This window comes from Nothobranchius furzeri, chromosome 16, assembly GCF_043380555.1.
Source record: "Nothobranchius furzeri strain GRZ-AD chromosome 16, NfurGRZ-RIMD1, whole genome shotgun sequence".
NCBI classification, from domain to species: domain Eukaryota; kingdom Metazoa; phylum Chordata; class Actinopteri; order Cyprinodontiformes; family Nothobranchiidae; genus Nothobranchius; species Nothobranchius furzeri.
In genome coordinates, this window is record NC_091756.1 from 44023707 (window position 1) to 44046403 (window position 22697).

The 22697-nt window shown below is 43.1% G+C and overlaps 1 protein-coding gene across 1 annotated transcript; it reads left to right on the forward strand.

Annotated features, from left to right (window-relative positions):
* Positions 1 to 1026: 1026 nt before the first annotated feature.
* Positions 1027 to 15833, forward strand: epas1a (endothelial PAS domain protein 1a). The gene is made up of 9 exons (XM_054749289.2): positions 1027 to 1142; positions 1231 to 1669; positions 8531 to 8742; positions 8816 to 8900; positions 9010 to 9110; positions 9189 to 9352; positions 12373 to 12479; positions 12627 to 12795; positions 15707 to 15833. Exons 2-9 carry the CDS (start codon positions 1339 to 1341, stop codon positions 15768 to 15770), a joined length of 1233 nt encoding a protein of 410 aa, XP_054605264.1. The 5' UTR covers positions 1027 to 1142; positions 1231 to 1338; the 3' UTR covers positions 15771 to 15833.
* The last annotated feature ends 6864 nt before the right edge of the window (positions 15834 to 22697 follow it).

The window sequence follows — 22697 nt, forward strand, 5'->3', positions numbered from 1 at the left end:
AGTTCCATTGTGGTAATTCTCGCTTCTGCCTTATTCAGGTGGAGAACTCTTACCTTTGCATCCACAAGGGTCGCTCAATATTATTCTCACTGTTTGATGTGATACTGCATCACCTAGTGGTAATTCAGTATCCAATCATGCTTGCACAGTCACACAGTTTAAAGTCCTATTTTTTGTCACGAATAATTTCAGGGATCTGTCCCCTAACTTACTTTAGGACTATTTTGTGCCTGTGTAGGGTCTAGAATCCCACAGGTCTTTCACTCAGTCACACTTTTTAAAGTGAGACAAACTCACGGAATATAAGGACTCCGTCGTCCCCTTCTGTGTCTCCCTCCTTCGGAGTTCCTTCAATTTGCAGATTCCAGAGGATGGGGTACGCCCAGTCCCGAAAAGGGTCTGAAGGACTCTCAACTAAAGTTCCTGCTGTGGCCACAGTCTTCTGGATGCCACCTGGTTTCCTGGAATCTTTTGAATATGTTGGAATCTGGCTTGAAGGACCAATTAATGTCATGTTAAAAACCCCTAAGACACCAAAAACACAAGGAAAGAGACGCAAAAGTCAGAATTCTTTTTTATGCTCAAGGAGAATGGAATAAGGTGTCACGGTCACTTAATCCACTGCAGCTGTCCCAGTTCTGTGTTAACAGGTGGGCGTGTCGGAGAACCAGCTGTTCCTGATCTCCCTGATCAGAGGGCCAGGGGTACTTAAGGAGCGGTGTGACACAACTCCGGTGCCAGTTGATACTCGCATCTTGGGTAAACACTAGCCAGTCGCAGTTCTAGTTTGATGTTCAGTTTTAATCTTGTCTGCCCGTTCCAGTCAGCCCCGATCTACCCGAGTCCTGAAGGTTCCTGCTCGTCTGTTCTCAGGAATTACCCACCGCCATCTGGAGTTGTTGTTCCCACATCATGTCTCTCACTGTCCCCCTGGTCTCCTCACTCTCTGCCGCCCGTCTGTCGTCCTGCCTGCTTCCCAGCCTGCCTAACCACCAGCCTCCGGACCTGCATCATAAGCTGCCTCACTGTCTGCCTCGCAACCTGTTTCCTCATCCCATCCTGGATCCTCATTCTCTGCTGCTTGTCTGTCCCGACCTGGCCCCAAAGATTCAGCCCTGCCTCACCAAGACCGATCATCTCCAGTAAGAATAGCTCTCCAAACAATTCCAGTTCTGGTTCTCTGGTTCCAGGGTTTCGTGATTCTAACACAAGTTTGCTTTCCCGTTCTAGATCACGATCCCTCCCATTCCCGTTTGGAGCAGCGTTTTCAGTTATACATCATTCTTAATAAATAGTATTTGTTATTTACTTACCATCGTTTCCGTCCGTGATTCTTTCATGTCCTGGGTAAAACATATTCCCAACATGACAGAATCAACCGGCCAAAGGTCCACCCCCTTGGAAGAATCACTTCCGCCAGCCGTTGGTTACACTCTAGCCAAACATGAAAGATCCATACAAGCCGTCCTTGACCAATTTTCCTCCACTAATCAGCGCCTGTTCCAGCTTGACTCCGCGCTTCGCCAGATGAATGACGCGTTCAGAACTACACCTCCGTCTACCGCTACTTCCGCAGCCCCATCCCAGTCATCACTTCCGGTTCCGCTGCCTGGGTTCGGCTTCCGGGTCGCCGAATCTCCACAACCCAACACCTTTTCCGGCGAACCAGGTAAATGCCGTAGTTTTTATTATTATGTCAGTTAGCTTTTGAACGTTCCCCAGAAACTTTTATTAACGATACGGTTAAATTTTCATTTATTGTTGGTTTGCTCCGGGGTAAGGCCTTGCAGTGGGCTGAGGCCAACAGCCGCCAGCCCAACTTCCTACGCGGCTCCCTCTCAGATTTTTTAAGCGAGTTCAAGCAGCTGTTCGATTTCACCGAATCCTCGGTAGAGTTAGCAAAACGTATCTGGAATCTGCAACAGGGTAAACAATCAGTTACAGCATTTGCTATTGAGTTCCGAACCCTTGCTTCAGTTTCCACCCTAGACGAGGCCTCCTTTAAAGCCACCTTCTCTCAGGCCTTAACCGAGCGCATCAAGGATCAATTTGCCTATTGTCTGGAACTAGAGAACCTTGAGGCCCTTATCGTCCTGGCCACCAACATCGAGAAGCGTCTTAATGAAAGACATAGAACCAACTTGTTCAGGCCCCCGCCGGTTAAAGTCCCACATCAACGTGTCCACCAATCACCACAATAAGCCTCCCATCCTACAGGACCAGAGGAACCGATGCAGATCGAAAGAGCCCAACTGTCTCCTGAGGAGAAGCAGAGATGTCGCTCCTCTGGTTTGTGTCTGTATTGTGGTCAGTCTGGCCATTTTGTCCCGACCTGTCCGGTTCGGCCAAAAGCCGCCGCCCACCAGTAGAACGGAATTACTGGTGGGTGGAAATGCAAGTAGCCCAAACTCCCAATGTGCTTTATCCTCCTCGGTCACCGTCAACCAAAAGACTTTTTCTGCAGATGCCTGTGAGAGGAACATTTTGGATATAACGGTGGTACAGCAACTCAACATCCCCACTGTCCTACTCCCTTCACCCATAAAGGCCTCCTCACTGGACGGGAGCTCGCTCACCACCATAACCCATCGTACAGTTCCGGTACATCTGTTGGTTTCTGGAAATCACCATGTAGTGTTGAGTTTTTTCGTGTTTCCTTCTCCACAGTCTCCTGTAGTCCTGGGCTATGAATGGTTGGTCAATCATAATCCTCACCTTGATTAGAGGACAGGGTCGATCGCTGCCTGGAGCCCCTTTTGCTTGTCCCACTGCCTCCTCTCAGCTCCCCTTCCCGTCGGAGAACTCAGGAGTCAGACACAAGAGCCACCCAATTTGACGGAAGTCCCCTCAGAGTACCATGACCTCCTGCAGGTATTTAGCAAGGACCGTGCGTCCTCATTGCCTCCTCATCGACCCTATGATTGTTGTATCGATCTCATTCCTGATGCATTTTTATCATCAACCCGCTTATACAACCTGTCCAAACCAGAACAAGAAAGTATGGCTAAATACATATCTGAGTCCCTGTCTGCAGGTATTATAAGGCCTTCCACATCCCCCCTGGGTGAGGGTTTTTTTTTGCATCAAAGAAGGATGGATCCCTGCGTCCCTGCATCGACTGTCGAGGACTGAACCAGATCACTATCAAAAACAAGTACCCTCTACCTCTGCTTTCCTCTTCTTTCAACCCTGTTAACAATGCGTCTGTCTTTACCAAGTTGGACCTGCGCAACGCTTACCACCTCGTGAGAATCCGGGAGGGGGACAAATGGAAAACGGCTTTCAAGACCCCTCTTGGACATTACGAATACCTAGTCATGTCATTTGGACTCACTAATGCCCCGCAGTCTTCCAGTCTCTGGTGAACTCTGTCCTGAGTGACTACATAAACAAATTTGTCACGGTTTATTTGGACGATATTTAGACTTTTTCCAGATCCCTCACAGAACATCGCCAACATGTCCGAGCTGTGCTTCAATGACTCCTCGAAAACCACCTGTATGTCAAAGCTGAAAAATGTGAGTTTCACGTCTCGTCCGTCACGTTCTTAAGCTTTGTCCTGGAGAGTGGTCGGCTGAAGACAGACCCTGATGAGATCGAGGCAGTTCGGACATGGCCAACCCCTGAAACACGCAAGCAACTACAAAGGTTTTTGGGTTTTGCACATTTCTATCGACGTTTTATCAGGAACTACAGCCAGATAGCCACACCCCTCACTCGACTCACCTCAGTCAATCTTCCGTTTCTGTGGTCCCTGGAGGCTGACCAAGTATTCAACACCCTCAAGACCAGTTTCACCCAGGCACCCATTCTCACACGCCCAGACACCTCTCTACAGTTCACCCTAGAGGTTGACGCATCTGATACTGGAGTGGGTGCTGTACTCTCCCAAGTCTCTCCCACAGATCACCGTCTCCATCCCTGCGCCTTTTTCTCCCGTCGTCTTTCGGCTGCAGAGCAGAATTATGACGTGGGAGACCGGGAACTTCTGGCCATCAAGCTGGCTTTGGAGGAGTGGCGTCACTGGCTGGAGGGTGCAGAACATCCAATAGTAATCTGGACAGATCACAAGAATCTCTCATATTTAAAGGAAGCTAAAAGACTAAATCCTCATCAGTCCCGCTGGTCGTTGTTTTTCTTCCGATTCACCTTTGTTATCTCTTTCAGACCTGACTTCAAGAATGTCAAACCCGATGCCCTTTCCCGGCAGTGCGCTTCTGACAAAGACACCGAACCCACTACCATCCTACCAGCCGTCTGCATTGTCGGCTCCATAGCTTGGGACATCACCAATAAGGTACTGGAAGCCCAACATTTGGAACCAGACCCAGGTACTGGTCCCCCACATAAAACATATGTTCCTTCCAGCACTTGCTGCTCCCTAATCCACTGGGCACACACTGCTAGATTTTCCATTCACCCCAGCCTTGGCAGAACCTTAGCGTTCATTCGTAGACCCTTTTGGTGGCCTTCAATGTACAAAGATGTGAAGGAATACATTAGCGCCTGTCAAGTCTGTGCCAGGTCGAAAAGTAGCAACCAAGCCCCTCAAGGTCTTCTCCAACCCTTGCCGGTACCCCCTCGCCCCTGGTCTCACATAGCCCTAGATTTTGTGACTGGTCTACCTCCCTCTAAGGGCTTCACTATCATACTCACAGTAGTTGACCACTTTTCCAAAGCCTGTCATCTGGTCCCGTTAAAATCCCTTCCTTCCTCTGCAGAAACTGCTAATCTCCTCATTAAACATTTTTTTGATTGCATCCCTTCCGAGATCCTCTCAGACAGAGGACCTCAGTTCATAGCCCGCATTTGGACAGAGTTCGCCACCCACCTCGGGGCCCAGGTCTCTCTCACCTCAGGTTTTCATCCGCAAACAAACTGCCAGTGTGAACGCCTAAACCAGGAGCTTGAGGCTATGCTCAGGTGCGTCTGCTCCTCCAACCCTTCCAGTTGGAGTTCACAGTTGCCATGGATGGAGTACGCACACAACTCCCACACCTCCTCCTCCACAGGTCAGTCCCCGTTTGAGATCTCCCTGGGGTACCACCCCCCTCTGTTTCCCTCAGACTCTGCTTCTCCCATCACTGTGCCTCATTTCCTCCATAGGGCCAGACGCACCTGGAATCAAACCCGTTCGGCTCTACAACGTACGGCGGATCGTAATCGCAGGATTGCGGATCGACACCAGCGTCTGGCCCCTGCCTACGCCATAGGAGACTTGGTTTGGCTCTCCTCCTGTGATATCCAACTCCGGGACTCCTCCAGGAAGTTCTCTCCCAGTTACCTTGGTCCTTTCCCCATCGCCGCTGTCCTCAGTCCTGTCTCTGTCCGCCTGACCTTACCCCCATCTATGAAGGTACACCCTGTGTTTCATGTCTCGTTGCTCAAACCCGTTGTCTCCAGCCCCCTGTGTCTCCAGCCCCCAAACTCACGTCTCTCACCGTCCCCCTGGTCTCCTCACTCTCCGCCGCCCACCTGTCGTCCTGCCCGCTTCCCAGCCTGTCTTACCACCAGCCTCCAGACCTGCATCATAACCTGCCTCACTGTCTGCCTCACAACCTCATCCCGTCCTGGATCCTCATTCTCTGCTGCTTGTCTGTCCCGACCTGGCCCCAAAGACCCAGCCCTGCCTCACCAAGACCGATCATCTCCAGTAAGAATAGCTCTCCAAACAATTCCAGTTCTGGTTCTCTGGTTCCAGGGTTTTGTGATTCTAACACAAGTTTGCTTTCCCGTTCTTGATCACGGCCCCTCCTGTTCCCGTTTGGAGCAGCGTTTTCAGTTACACATCGTTCTTAATAAATATTATTTGTTATTTACTTACCATCGTTTCTGTCCGTGATTCTTTCATGTCCTGGGTAAAACATATTCCCAACATGACATAAGGTCCGACTAGCTCAGTCTCCACTGAGCCGGCAGATCCTCCAAAACCATTCTGCCTTTGAAATCCAAGTGTGTGTTTTTTATTACAAGCTGGGTGTTCCCTAGGTACATGCCTGAGAGCCGACACTGAAGGATGGGGGGAAATCACAGCTCTCAGTTTTTTCAGTAATTGTTACAAGTTTCACACAAAGAGTATCCAGCATTTCTAAATCACACAATGAGCTTTCATTGTTTCTAATCAGTGTGCATTCAATGTTTCTAATCACACAATGAGCAACAGATAGTTGCTTGAGTCAGCAGATGTCCTTGGGCCACATGAGGTCAGAACCAAAGCACAGCATTTTTAAAGTCTCCTCATGAGACTTCAAACAATACAGCAACTATTCAGCATGAATGGTAAAATCTTTAAATGTAATAAAAGCATAAAGCATGATAAAAGAAAACACATATAATTATTTTAACAGCATCTCCTTGTGGAAAGTAGCTGAACGATGCACAATGACTCCATGATGATGTAGGTATTTGGCGCTGGTCTGGGGATTGACTCTGACTGTTCTCACCATTCTTTGCTTCTGTTTATCTGAGATTTTTCTTTGTCTGCCACTTGGAGCCATAACTTGAACTGAGCCTGTGTTCTTCCATTTCCTCAATATGTTCCTAACTGTGGAAACAGAAGCTGAAATCTCTGAGACAGCTTTCTGTATCTTAGGTGTGTTCTTGCTGTGTCTTTGTAAATCCATGCTTTCGTTCTTTTTTAAACACAGAAACAGTTTTGTTTACCTGTTTGTAGCTACGGTTTCGCCGACAGCTGCCGGCTTCTTCAGAACTTCTTCATGAACAGGGACGTCCCTGTTCATGAAGAAGTTCTGAAGAAGCCGGCAGCTGTCGGCGAAACCGTAGCTACAAACAGGTAAACAAAACTGTTTCTGTGTTTAAAAAAGAACGAAAGCATGGAGCTTTCTGTATCCTTCCTCTAAACCACGATGGTGAACAATCTTTGTTTTCAGCTCAGTTGAGAGTTGTTTAGAGATCACCATGTTGCAACTCTTCAGAGAATATTCAAAGCCTCCCTGTTTTGCCAACTTAGTGAAGCCAACTATCAGTAGTTTTGGACTCAGAGCTGCGGATGGACTCTCACATTAGCCAGGTGGTTAGATCCTGCTTCTTCCAGCTTCTCCGGCTATCAAAGATGAAGTCCATCCTGAGTAGATGTGACCTGCACACAGTGATCCACACATTTGTGATCTCTCGCCTGGATTATGCTAATTCCCCTTTTTTTTGATCTATCTCTTCCTCGGTTGCGCACCTCCTGTTGGATACCAGATGGAGGGAGCATATTATCAAATCAAATCAACTTTATTTACATAACACTTTTCATACAAAAAAATGCAACTCAAAGTGCTTCACAGATTAAAATGGCCCTATAGATCCCATATTCCCATCCCAGCCACCCTCCCCAAGTATAAAACAATTGACAATTACACTTCCCCTCCTGCAACCAATTTCCAAGGTGAACGTATTACTCCCATTCTGGCCCAGCTGCACTGGCTACCGGAGCGCTACCTCATCCAATTTAAAATTTAACTTTTTGTTATTAATCCCTTCATCTTTATGCACCTCTGTACTTGACCCAGCTGGTTCACCCTACAAACCAGGTTGGACTTTTTGGTCAGCAGACCACCACCTGTTACAGGTCCCAAGGGTTCGGGTGAGGACACGAGGAGAACACGCGTTCTCAATCTGTGCGTCCCGTCAATGGAACAATTTCCCTCTGGCAGTGAGAATGGCCCCCTCTCTCTGTTTTTAAATCACGCCTGAAGGCTCATTTCTATTCTTTGGCTTTTGATTCAGCCTAGTCGGCCTCTTACTGTGTACTTGTTTTACTTTATTTATTGTTAATTTTCTAGTTGTTACTGTGCTACTTTTATTACTTCCAATGCCTGCGTTTTGGTTTTCATTTGTTCCATCCTTATGCCAGTGTACAGCACTTTGGTCGACCTTGGCCGTGTATAAATGTGCTTTATTAATAAAATGAGATGAGATGAAAGAGAAGGGAAGCTTAATACTCTTTCTCTTAATTGGATTCACCTGTGTATGGAGGTCAAAGGTCACTGAGATTTCCAAACAAATTTTGAGTTTCAAAAATTAGTTCAAAAGGTTTTGGAATCAATAAAATGACAAATTTATGCACCTGCCTAATTCTGTTTAAAGAATTATTACACTTTCTATAAATCCTAGTTTCACTTCTCAAATATTACTGTGTGTCTCCTGTATGATATATTTAACTGAAATTTTAATATAGTAAAAAGCAACGATTTATACAGGAAAATCATGAAGATTAACAAGGCTGTCCAAACCTTCATATCCCATTGTACATGCGCTGGAATTATTCTATGTGTCAGAGTTTGTGCTATTGTGATTTCTGCCTAAAACATAAAAACACGTGTTCAAAAATGGGCTTGTGGTTCATCTTAGGTGTCAGACAGAGGAAGTCTCAGAACGTGGAGCACATTGCAAAAATACACCACATCCTTTGTTTGCTTGCTCTCACACCACAAACACTTAACTTTGTGAAATTACAAATTTAACTTATTGTAAAAATAAACCACAAGTTGCTGCAGTTAATAGAAATGTTCCTCTGCTTCAGACACTGCCGGGGCAAACGCAGAGCTCAGGTATACAGCAGGACACGGAGTGAACGGGGGACAGGAAATGATGTGCGAGACACAGGATTTTGTGCTGTTGGATGAAACAAGCATGTACTTGAAGGTTCTGGAGGGATTTCTGATGGTTTTATCCACAGCAGGAGACATGATCTTCCTGTCGGACAACGTCAGCAAGTACATGGGTTTAACTCAGGTGAGACCAACAGATGTGAAGCTTCACTGGAATTTTAGCGGTTAAACGCTCATTTACTCTTTGTTTATGACAGACTGAGCTGATGGGGCACAATATTTTTGAGTACACTCACCCGTGTGATCACGAGGAAATCAGGCACAACCTACGTCTGACAGCAGGTGTGTGTGTGTGTGTGTGTGTGTGTGTGTGTGTGTGTGTGTGTGTGTGTGTGTGTGTAAATAAGGGTAAATTCATGTCCTTAGAGCTTCATAAATAGCTTTTTTTCAGAGGATGTCTGGTGTAGTCAGAAGAGGGACATTGTGATGAGGATCAAAAGTGCTCTGACACATAGAGGAAGAATCTCTAACATCAAGTCTGCAACGTGGAAGGTCGGTGAAGAAAAATGAAACCTTGTGAATCCTGTTTGTTGTTTTTGATTCAAATCTCTGAACCTGATGCAACTTCAGGTGTTACACTGTCAGGGCAGGGCCAAGGTGTGCACAGCCTCCTCTTCAGCTTCCTGCCTACTTCTGACCTGCCGGCCTCTACCTCTCTCACACACTCTCCTCAGCACACACACATTCACGAGCCAACACAGCATGGACATGAAGTTCACATACTGTGACCAGAGGTTTGTACAAACTCTGCTTACACACAGCATACTATTTATACACTCACATACAGTGTCTGTTGATCTAAGTTAAATAGGAATACCTGCCTAGCGTATTACTGAACTTACAGATACATGCATATATTTGTGAAAAATGGCACAACTTAATAAGTGTCTAGAATGAAATCATTACTTCAGAGTTTATTATTTATTCACGAGGTGTCTTAAGAAAACTTGCTGTTCATCCAATGGTCAGCAGGGTGATTTTGCAAGAATGTAAATTTGCAAAGAAGTTGTTGAAAATCCTTTTCCTAATAGACTGAATATTTCCATAAGCTTTTACTTATTGCAGCGTGTAGTCTCATTCAGAGTAAACTCTTCTGAATGCGTCAGGTTGAGTTAGGCTGTGAATGACTGTTTGATTCTTGTGGTTGTAAGTCAGGAACATGTCAGGGTGGTAACCTCCGGTTTGACAGTGGTATGGTGGTAACAGTCAACATGATAACGTCCGCTTTACAGAGGAGAACACACACCTTTTAGTCATTTTAGGGGCAACTTTCATCTTCAACATTACAGTACTAGTTTTTCTCTGTTTCTACTCTGATTACTTCATCCAGATTTGTAGCAATACTTACAGAAATACACATAATACATATAAAATTTCCCATCTTACCGTCCGCGGGTGGTCTCATCCCGCCGAGGTCAGGTCCTCTACCAGAGGTATGGGAGCTCGAAGGTTCTGCGCAGTATCTCAGCTGTTCTTAGAGCTGCTCTTTTCTGGACTGGATATATATACAATACAATCATTTTTATTAACAGACTCAAGGTCCAGAGACAATAAAAACAAACATAAGATAAAAAACTACACAAGAAAAGACAAAGATACAAGGAAGTCAATATAAACACCTATACTAATAATGCCTTATATATATATATATATACACACACACACACACACACACACACACACACAAGACCCTGAGATATTTAACCTCCTCCACTCGACCTCGTCCCTGACCTGTAGAAGGACTCAAGACCAAAAAGCAACGATTCAATTCTTAGGCCACCAAAACAGACCCCCCTCATCACCTTGGCTGCACCTAGATAATCTTGTCCATTAAAGTTATGAACACAATCAGTGACAAATGGCAGCCTTGGTGAAGTCCAACTCTCACTGGAAACGAGCATGACTTACTGCGGCAATGTGGACTAAGCTCTAAAACCGGTCATACAGGGACCTAATCATAGGCCCACAAGTACCCCCCATAAGGCCTCCCAACACCACAAAACACATGTAGATTGGTTGGGCAATTTCCCTCGAACCTTCCAGGACCCCTAAAGCTTGGTTTATGCTTGACACATTCACTTTCCGCTTGGTGATGCGGCTCGCGGCTGGAACGCACTTCACAACTCGCAGCGTTTATGGTTCATGCGGCTTGTCTCTGCGGTGAGCCATATTCTCCCAAACTGAACGGGGCAGCATGGAGCTCTATGGCATGCATCCAACACTACACCATAGTAGAAGTAGAAATTACTGTTTACAACATGGCATTCCAGCATTTTTAACAGTGTCCTCATCTTTTCCGACAGTGCGAGCTACTTCTTTCCAGGAATTATTACCAACATGTTGATCATGGTAATCTTTGAGAGCTGAATCATACAAATGTCTGTATTTACGAACCTCTGCCATACTAGTTCTTGCCGGTCCGCCATGTTTTTCCGCCTCCAACCATCCGCGTGCTTAGAAAATTTCCTAGGTGCGCGTTGCATAAATTTTGGGCCGTGCGGAGGCGAGGTGGAGGGGCGTGGTTGTTACAATGATGCAAAATGATGCAACTTTTCCGCGCGGAGCCGTGCGGACCTCGCGGACGCGTCAAGCATAAACCAACCTTAAGAGTATGAAGCTGGTCCAGTGTTCCACGGTTAGGACAAAAACAAAATTTCTCCTCCTATATCTGAGGTTTGGAAATCCGTCGGACCCCCCTTCTCCAGAACCCCTGAAGAGACTTTACAAGGGAGGCTCAGAAATGAGATTCCCCCTGTGGTGGTCCCCCTTTTTACTTAGGGGGACCACCACCATGGTCTGCCAATCCTGTGGAGCTGCCCCTGCTTTTATGTTTATTTATTTATAAATGTGATTTTCTTGACTGTTTTGTACACTGAGTCAAGGTCAAAATAGCTGAATAAATGCACTGGGGATAGTTTTATAGAAAAAAAGAACAGTTCTTAACACAGCTCCAGAAAAGAGCTGCATCTGTTCAAAATATTTGTGGTAGAGAACTGCATCATCTAAGCCAGTGGTTCCCATACTTATTTAGCCTCGAACCCCCATGTCCCGACCATGTCGACGCACCCCTCAGCCCCACATCAGGGCATGGCTATATATATATATATATATATATATATATATATATATATATATATATATATATATATATATATATATATATATATATATATATATATATATATATATATAATGTTGTGACTATAGGGTCAACGAATCATTTGTAAGCTTTTACTTACTTTTGGATTCTTCAATAAATTCGTAAATATGGAAATATTTACCGATTTATTAATTAATTAGGATATCCGGGTATATCCTCGGGGCACCACCCATTCTAATTAGAAAGGGAAGTGAATCCAAAATTCTTATCAGTCTCGACTAAACGTTCCGTGAATCCTAACGAGCTGCTGTTGAATTTTATAACACAAACAAACTCAATCTGAGACAAAAATCTTAATTGGCTATAGATTTAATAACTTAAATATTCACTTCAGCTCCTTCTGAAGTGTTAATCAATCAATATCAACCAACTGATTTTATCAAATGAATAACAACAATGAAATGATACCGTAAAACAAGGAGACCCCAATGGATGGGTGTGTTTTAGTCGTGTGTCCTCCTAAACGCTGAAAACAAACGTGTGTGTGTGTGTGTATGTGTGTGTGTGTGTGTGTGTGTGTGTGTGTGTGTGTGTGTGTGTGTGTGTGTGTGTGTGTGTGTGTGTGTGTGTGTGTGTGTGTGTGTGTGTGTGCAGGGTAACTTCTCTCTTAGGCTACAGGCCTGATGAGCTGCTGGGCCGCTCCATCTATGACCTCTGTCACACACTGGACACAAAGTGTTTAAACAAAAACCACCTCAACCGTAAGTATTGATGCACTGGTATGCACACAAACACACACACACACACACACACACACATACACATATACACACATACACACATACACACATACACACACACACACACACAGAGTGCAGAATTAACACAAATTCTGCATGCTCCTGCAGTGTGCTTGAAGAGTCAGTCTGTCAGTGGTCAGTACAGGCTGCTGGTGAGGGGTGGGGGCTACGTCTGGGTGGAGAGCCACAGTGCCGTCATCCCCGGTGTCCAGCCCTCCAGGTCCAGACCCAACACCAACCAGCCGCTCTGCATCCTGACTGTCACATACGTCCTCAGGTGTGTGCAGCTTTTCAAGTAAAACTGACTTTTGTTCCACCTGATCTGATACAAACATATAAGAATAGGATAAGAATGAAAGTAGGCAGTAGCGTTGTGGTCTTACAATATGTTCTTGTTTTTCTGTTGCAGCAGAGTTGAGAACTTTGTAGTATGACATGTTCTGAAAGTGCTCTGTTCTGACAGACGAGGGGCTTTAAAGTGTTTTAGCAGTGTTTCATCACAACATATTCATAAAGCCACATCACATCAACATGATTTTACTATTACTGACTTCATTTTAGAGAATCGCTTGAGGGGCTAAAATAAATGTTATAATTCCTGTGCGGTATTTAGATTCCTTTTCTATTATTACTTTACAACAACAACACTCATGAGATAGAATCAACACTAGATAGCAAATCAAAATGAACTATTTATTGACAAAAAGTCAAAAAACACCAAGTTTTAATCAGGGTTGCAAACAATTTATTGAGACAAGTTGTGTAAATCTTCTTAAAGATTAACCTCAAGTGCAAAATTAAAAAAATCAGTCACAGAGTAAAACCTTGTTTGATGCAGGAAAAGTTCAAAGTTTTCCCTGACAGAGAAAACCTTTGATGTTTTATAAGTTGAATTACAGAAACCACTTCTTATGGCTTAACACTTAACCTCCTGCTGACGAATCATTGGTGCAATAAAAGACCTTTAATTCTGCAAAGATGAACCCAACAGTTCTCTCATTAAAGTCAAAGTCCCATAGTCGTCGTCACACACTGGTGAAATTCATCTCCGCATTTGACCCATCCCCATGGGAGGAGCGGTGAGCTGCAGCAGTGGCCTGTGCTCGGGAGTTATTTGGTGGTTTAATTCCCCCAATCCAACCCCTTAAAACTGAGCGTCAAGCAGTATTGGGTCCCATTCTTAAAGTCTTTGGTATGACTCGACCGGGAATCAAACCCCCAATCTCCCAGTCCCAGGGCGGACACTGTACCACTACGTCACTGAGCTGGTTATGTTATATAACCAGGCAGGAGTATGCCACCAACAACTTAGGATGTTTTGGGCTTTATTGCTGCATTATTGTAGCCTAGAATCTAGTTCGTCGTTTTGCAGAAGCAAAAGGAATTATATGAACGTATATAGAATGGCTAGCCAGGCTAGCTTTATTGCTCTAAATTACGTCCCACCACTGAAAACCCTTTTTTTAAAGAATTATTTCTGAATATAATCAGCCACTCTGAGTTTTTCATGCAGGCTGAACATGAAAATAGTCTCCTACACCTACCTCCTGCATTAGCTTCTGATAGAAAATAGACGGTGAAACTCTAAAACATCCTGACAGATCTACATCACACTGTCACTTAACATTCATGGACTCATCCATCTTGGTTTGGCGTCCAGGAAACAACAGAGATTGTCTTGTCTAGTAGAAGCTAACTGTTAGCATTAGCAACTTCATCACATAGCAGAACTCCTCCAGGCTTGAGTTATTAGTGGAAATAAAACATCAACTTTGCAGAGTGATTAGACTCAATGGTAGAGTTGTGTTGCTGTCAGCCAATCAGAGGTAAGATGTCCAAATATCAGAAAATAAGACACCAAAACTTGCAGCTGCTTTCTCTTCCAACTGGCTTCTACTTCTTGATTCAGGTGCATCTGAGTTTTTTTCCCCCTGAGTATGACTTACAAGGCATTCATTCCTATGTACCCACGCTAAGAGTGAATAATTGCAACGTATTGGACTACAAATGCAATAACAAGAACATTAATGATGGTATGCAACAAAAGATTTATTATGATTACAACAGAAATACTTTGAAGAAGTTAATAAACTGCAAAGCCACAGTAGCTTCTGCATATTCAAAATTTGTTAAATGGCCCGTTTCTCCAAAGGTCAAAGAGACTCATTTTAAAATAATAAATGGAATATACCCGGTATTCTGTGTCTGCGGTTCTTGAGAGAAGGTTTAAACTTGATGTTGAGTTGTGTGCATTTTGTAAGTCACAACATGAATCCCTGAAACATTTGTTTTACTCTTGCAACATTCACAAGTTTTTGGAAATGCATTAATCTCAAACTTAACATAGATTATTTTTTAAGTTGACAATATTCTGTTCTATGTGAAGGACTTGAATGCAACTTTTTCTGATGCTATTAATATAGTTGTATTGTTAGCCAAAACCCACATCTACTGTAATAAATGGAGGGGAAACAAGTCCTCATGCTTTTTAAACAAATTTAAACTATATTATTCTTCACTAAGTAGAATGAAAAACTAGAAAAATGCTGGAACCATCTCATGCCAAAGAACTCAGAACTTATTGTTTTGAGTTTCCTATGTAAATCAATCTTTCATGTTATTTATTATATTTTCTTTTCTTTAATAAGCCCCCTAGCTTGTTATAGCTTCTTATATCTTATAAGCTTTACATCCTCCATGAGAGTTTGCATTTATTATTGTACTTTATGTCTTTGTTTAGTTGTTCAAATTTTAAAAAATCATTCCTACTATGGGACCACTGCAAAGGTATTGAACAAACGAGTGATCAACACATCAGAACCAGATTCTCTTCAAATGTTCTTTTATTCATATGTTTTAAAAGAAAACCTTGATTACTTTTTTACTTACTTAAAAATGCTGTAAATGCTTGAAAAGACACTTCTAAACTTGTTGGAGATCCGTGAACGTATTTAGGGCAAGTTTAGAGTTTTATGTTTATTTGTTGTGTTGAATAATTTAAAATCCACCAGAGAGATCAGTGATAAACTCACAAAGGAGTAAGGGTCTTTGCAGTAAAACTCGTCTGATCTGTTTTTAGTTTTTTATATAAAAGTTTAATTGTGTGTGTGTGTGTGTGTGTGTGTGTGTGTGTGTGTGTGTGTGTGTGTGTGTGTGTGTGTGTGTGTGTGTGTGTGTGTGTGTCACAGTGGCGTGGAGGAGCCGTCTCTGCAGCTCTCATTGGACCAGACTTACCAGAGATATTTGAGATGAAATCAGACCCTCATCGCTCTGTGATTTCACTTAATCTGACTTTCATTAAATTGGATCTTTTGACATTTTTTGTGCCTTTGTTTTATCTGAGTGAGCTTCTGATACAGACGCATAGTGGTTTAATAACACAGCCAGAATCTTTGTGATATTCGTTCAACGAAAACTCCACTTCTCACTTTTGCCACGTATTTCACAATCATGGCTGCAGCTGAACTTCTGTGTTTCTGAGAGGAAACTGGAAACGTTTCGTTACGGACGCCGTTTGAAAAAAAAAAAAAACGAGTGACGGATGAAAAGTGTTGACAAAAGCAGGCTGCTTGACTTTCACCTGACCTCCCTCGGTCTGACCTTACTTCCTGTTGGGTTCACAGCCAGGCCACCTGACACGTGGGGTACTTGCAGGGTACACACACACACACACACACACACACACACACACACACACACACACTGCTGATTAGGAGATGTGGGTCGAAACAAGCCGAAGCCACAGCTTCCTGAATACAGACGCTCTATAAGACAGTTCTCGTGGGAATGTTGTCAACTTTTTACCTCCTGACCTGTGAATGCACGTGTGCACATGTTTAACTGACTTGAGTAATGTGAAGTGAATATTTCACTTTCATCTGAATGAGATGTGTTAAGACATAAACACAGTTAAGATAAATATAACACACATTTTTCAGTGTCTTTATGTGAATTATTAAGAAACAAACTCCTCTTCTTATTAAACGACTAAACCAATGTTGATGAAATGCTTATGGGCCAGAAGTGGTTGGAAAATGAAAATTTTGGGTGAAATCATTTAAATTAATGCTAAAATTGATTCATGTGCTCAACAAAAGTGATGGAAAGAACTCCTGATATATATGCTTGTGCTTGTTGTTTCTGTTTTAATAAACTTGCTGACTTTTGTCAATTTTCTGAAAATGAAGTTTTCATAAAAACATGACCAATGGAAAGAATAAACTACGTAGATAGAGGGAAAAGTTAACGGAAACATCAAATCAAAGGATCAAAATATGAATTAGTCCCAGCAAATTACCAGCAAATTACAGGTCCTGAAGAATCTGCAGCACGTGTGTATTTACAAGAGCAACAATACAGTGGTGTGCAGATCTTTTAACTATCCTATAACGTTATGTCTAGCAAAAGTCAAATATATATTACGTATACTTCATATATATAAATATAGTATTTTAAAGTCCCTTGAGCAATTATAAAAAAGTAACTACAGATGTTTAAAATGTATTTCTATAAATCTGGATTACAGTCTGTGAGCCATTTTCCATCTAAACTCCCCCCCCCCCCCCCCCCCCCCCCCCCCCCCCCCCCCCGTCCTCACATGAAGCAGCTTACTGCTGATGTATTTGCTCCATCTAGTGTTAAACCATCGTTACTGAAACATGCATCCTTTGTGAGGCGAGGAGGGAGATGATGTCATCAATAACTTCCTTCATGGTGCACAGAGAGGGCTAAAGAGTTCAGAGACTCAGGCTGTGTGGAAACCTGAGTGTTGATCCGGTGTCTCATCAGGCTCCACGGCACAGAGTACAGACAATTTAAGGGAAACATAGAACTAATACAGACATGCTGTTACAAATAAACACGAGTGTTGTAAAGTTGGATGAAATGTCATGTTTCAAAAAAGTTTTGTGCTTTTGGATAAATGATATTATTTGTACGAATACAGAGAAACTGCTTCCTTTTGGTTGTGTCATGGTTTGTTGCCAAAACCTTCTGATAAATGTGATCTCTTGTCATTTATTGCACTTCCTTTACAGTCTTTCATTATTACATTGGTCATTTGTTTGACATTGCCGGAAGGTGTTAAGTTTGCACAAAATTATATAAAAAAGAAAACTTTAAATGCATTTTTAGTTTAATTTAGAAGTTTTTTCAAACATTATTTTTCTAAAAAAAAAAACTCAACACCTTTATGCACAGAAGAGTCACAGTAGAACAATTATTACATTATCAACTTATTATCTGTTAATACCGGAATAATAAAGTGTAGTAAATTGAAACAGAAAGATGAACATGTGAATGAGATAATGTATAAAGGCAGTGATTTAGGAATTTTGTGGCCTTGCCTGTAATTTCTGAGGACAAAGGGTTATAATATGAGCGCCTGAACTTAAAATCAGAGCACACGTTAGCTAATCTGGTCCTCCAGCTAACAGGACACTTCATGTTAGTTCTGTGTGGCTCAGCTGATCTCTTCTCCCCTGGTCACACCCCTGTGGTTGGGTGGGAGTTGTCAGGCGGTCAGCCAATGGTACGGCAGCGCTCACCCTTTGACACCAACACTGATAATGTGACGTGTATTGGTGCAATGAGAAAAACAGAGAGGAAAGGATGATAAGATTACAGTTGGAACTTAGTACAAAAACAGGAAGCTGCTGCTGTTCTGAGGTGCTTTAAATGTTTTAAATTATTAAACGTTCTACCGGCTATTTTTTTTTAAATCATAGAGCTAACCGGAAACAGCTGAGCAATATGGATTTGTTTCCTGCAGCAAACGTCAAGTTTCAAAGTTCCAGAACCGATTTGTTTGACATCACGTTAAGAACACTCTTCTGATTCTGTTCAGAGTACTTATTTACAGTTGCGTGGAAAAAAAAATCTTTAAACAAACAGTACAAGAGAACTTACAGTGATAGATGGGACACCGATGAGTTTGATTCACATGTGAAACCGTTCAATCCGAAAACATCAGGAGAAACAAATAGAGTTAAAGAGTCATTTACTTTAAAAAAAATGTCTCCCAGCCTTCCTTAGTGTCTACAGGAGTGGTTCATCACTAAATCAAACAAATCAGCTGTGTTCATGCTCTAACACGTGCAGGAAACGGGCTGGAAGCAGACTGCAACGCCAGACGAGTCAGCTCCACTTTTACTATGTCAAACAGGGGACAGCCTGCCACTCTGAAGTTGCAAGTGTGATATTTTGGCTACAGGGGGCGGTGGGGTCTGAGTGACATTGCATTACCCTGTAAAGGGTCATTTTAGCACATGGCTCAAGAAAATTATTTTAAAATATGAAAAGGCTGCAAGTTTCCCTTTAAACAGCCTAACTAGGACAGAGACAGAGACACCAACCACCAAAGGTGCTGAAAATTAAAATCTCACGATTCCCTGAAGGATCGCATATCACCTGCCACCCTTACCAGAGTTTTAAACTGAGACTATTTATTTTTGATTAAATTAATGCATTTGTTTTGTTTTGGCGAGTTCTTTACAATCGAGTAATGCAAAATCTCAAGCAGTTTCACAATTCCTCAAATAATTAAGTTTTCCCCAAGTAATCTATTAGTTATCAGAGTGAATATTGTAAATAACTCATACTACTTACCACCTTATAACATTTTAGATCAATATGAATAAAACGGATGGGTTTTTGCCATTTTTGTTTTGTTAATGTTTTCAACCACAGCTCGAATGGGATTGATCAGTGGTAAACAAAAGTTAACTGATTACATTCTGAAAAATTCAGACAGCCACGTGCACACTGAGGCAGTGAAAAAAGACGTGTACACAAGTACTCATAAAACAGAATGTTGGATGCAGTAAAGAACGCCAAGCAAGTTTAGGATTTTCTTCAGTTCAGAGAAACGTGCATGCTGAGTTAGACTCAGACTCTCATGGCCGAGTTTAACCCAAAACCCATTGTTCTGTGCTGCATTCATGCCCGTCCTCATCTTAACTGCTGTTTACTCATCCAGACCAGAGAGAAAAAACAGACGTTAGAATATCCAAACACTTTTTGTCTGTGTGTCAGTTTTAATGAGACAGCTAAATGTTTCATTGCAGCTTACAGTCTGGATATCGGCTTTGGAAGTTGATAAACTTATATGACCCCTTAGTGCACAAAAGAACAATAAGGAGATAAGTTTTGGCACAATTGCATTTATTTAAGTAAAGCTTTTAGTTGAACTTCAACTGTTATCTGTGACACCTGATTAGTTCAGATAGCATCAAAGTGAAAACGTCAGAAACATGCAGTTATATGAATATCCACCAATTTGTGTTTTGATTGTAATAATCCCCCCAACATACACCCTAACACACACACACACACACACACACACACACACACACACACACACACACACACACACACACACACACACACACACACACACACACACACACACACACACACACACTTCTTTTGTATATTTGTGTGTTTTATGCATTAGCCAGCATAATGTTAGCTTGCTATGATAGTTGTACCTGCATCCCAGGAAATGAATCTAATCTTATCTCATGTGCAGAGTCCACAGGTGCAGGTCCAGGTCAGGGTCTCATACAGACGATCCTAGAACTCTGTCATGTTGAGACCATTTATGCACACACACACATTTGTGCATGAGTGTTGGTTATTGAGAACGTGTGAAGCAACATTTACACACTGCCCCTGTCTTTGCTGGGCTTTAAAATGGGGTCATTCTGAGAATCGTTTGTAGATCTGACAAACTGATCACACGTGTCTTTGCTCAGTCAGGAAGCATCTGATGAGTGAGCAGCAGTAGCTCAGGAGGTAGACTAAATTGTCCTATAATCAGAAAGATGTAGGTTTGATCCTGGTTCTCTCCAGGGAATACTGCTGTTGTGTCCTTGGGCAAAACACTTAACCCACATTGCCTGCTGGTGGTGGCCAGAGGGACCTGTGGCGTCTATGGCTATTGTAGCTCATCACCACCAGTGTGTGAATGTGTGTGTGAATGGATGAATGACTGATTGTGTTGTGAAGCATCTTGGGGGGTTGTAGAACTCAAAGAAGGAGCTATTTAAATACAGGCCAAGTATACGGTACTAGATATTGTCTCAGGTCAGGGGGAAACAGCAGCCTTTAATTCATAAAACACACATATAGGAACACAAACATCACCCACACAACCTAAAAGTGTGTTTTGTCTTGTAACACCAGTGTTAAAGATTCCTCATTTACCACAGCTGTAAGCATGGCTGAACATAACCAGCAAGCTGTGTGGCTGCTTCTAGCTAAGTAACAATCCTAAAGCTGAAGAGAAAGTAAACCTAACAGGATGTAAAAGCACATGATAGCAAAAAAAGACATCCAGTAACATCAATCAGCTTAAACAAAAATACAAACTATAGACTGCTTATCATGGTTCATAGATTAGATAACTTGGGCTGTCCATGTTTTATTGGGCATTAGTTGTGCCAAATTTGCTCCAGACACACAAACCAGTTGTGAGGTAACAGAAGTTGCAACCATGTTGGTTTTGAATAATATTTAGCTTAAAGTTCCATTAGTTGTCACATACTGGTGTGTGGTGAGATGTGTTCTCCTCGTTTGACCCGCACCCTTTGACCGGGGGGGGGGGGGGGGGGGGTATGGTTGTGCTCGGGAACTCTTTGGTGGTTTAACCAATGAAGTCAACCCCTTAAAGCTCAGGGTCAAGCAGGGAGGCATTGGGTCCCATTTTTAAAGTCTTTGAAACAGATGGATTTGAACCCATGGTCCTCCCTGCCTCATGGGTGGACACTCATACCACTGGGCCACTGAACTGGTTTACCTGTACTTTTCAAGAAGGGGGACCAGGGCATGTGTATCATATGTTGGAGGAACATTTGCCTCGTGATGTTGGAACCTCAGATTTAAGAGGCCATGACTTTTATCAGATTGGACCAGATCTACCCTTACAGAGGTGCTGGATGGTCATGAGTTTAGTGGTCCAGCTGACATGAGTTGTGTAAACCAGGAGAAGGATTGTGACTGTCCCCTGAGGCATTCCATGAGGTGTGCTGTGACCCCATCTACGTTCCCATCCTCACCAGTGGCGATGAGCTCAGGATCATGATCCAGTGAGTTAGACCCATTGAGCCCCATTCCCAGCTGTACCGGGTCAGCCCGGGCCGGGTAGCGTAGGTTGTTTACATATCTGGGTGGCCTGGTATTTTTCCGGGCCAACCAAGGCTCATTCTCAGCCCTCTTCTCGAGGGGGTCTGCTTCAGGCCGACCAGGGCCAACACACCCACTGCTGACAGCAAATTCACACCTTCCATTAGAGCAAGCCTCTGATTGGTGGGTAGAATCAGCCCACATGGGCTTAAGGCATGCTCAATTCATTATCATTCATTATCATGCTGATTACCCAGAAGCTGAAAGTGTCTCTGACTGCATTCCTTGCATACCTAAGCAAGGATGTGTGGAAACAACCGGGCCAGGCTGGGGCCGACTGGGGCTACCGGGCCTGGGCCGACCCGGTACAGATGGGAATGAGATCTACATAGGACCTGTAGGCATTGACTGCGTTTCTATGTTAACAGATGGGACTTTTTCCTGAGTAAAAAATAAATGAATATAAATGAATAAATACAGCTCAGACCATTTTCCAGGCACATCCAACTGGGAGGAGGCCTAAAGGAAGACCCAGGACATGCTAGAGGGACTTTGTCTCTCGTCTGTCCAGGAAGCTCCTTGGGAGCTCCGGAGGAGTGGGCCCAAGTGGTTGGGGAGAGGGAAGTCTGGGCCTCCCTGCTTAGGCTGCTGCCCTCGTGACCTGATTCCAGATAAACCGAAGGGAATGGATGGATGGACCTCAGAATGTTCCTTCTAGATGATGGCTTTGGTTGATTCTTGCACTTCTTACCTTGCTGCTCCATGTCTTCATTTTTTCAACACTTTGAGTTTAGTTACCAGGACTTACAAACAAAATATCATAGCTTTACTGTTCAACAACAGGGAATGGTGATGTGGACGCTGATGAGAAAATAAAGAAAAGATTAATAAAACCTTTATTTATGCAGTAACATCTGAACATTTATTATAATTTTTTTCACATAATATTTTTAGACTTTGAATGTTTACAGAAGTATACATCAGATTTTTCATTTTGGTGGTTTCTCTAATAATTTCTTTTTACAAACCCAATCTTGTAAGAGCTGCTGGACACGT

Excerpts from the sequence above, each read along its gene's own strand:
- epas1a (XM_054749289.2), top strand. The coding sequence starts at position 1,339 with ATGTCCTGGGTAAAACATATTCCCAACATGACAGAATCAACCGGCCAA. Across the intron at positions 1,670-8,530 it reads CACCTTTTCCGGCGAACCAG|ACACTGCCGGGGCAAACGCA; the intron begins GTAAATGCCGTA and ends CCTCTGCTTCAG. Across the intron at positions 8,743-8,815 it reads AGTACATGGGTTTAACTCAG|ACTGAGCTGATGGGGCACAA; the intron begins GTGAGACCAACA and ends TGTTTATGACAG.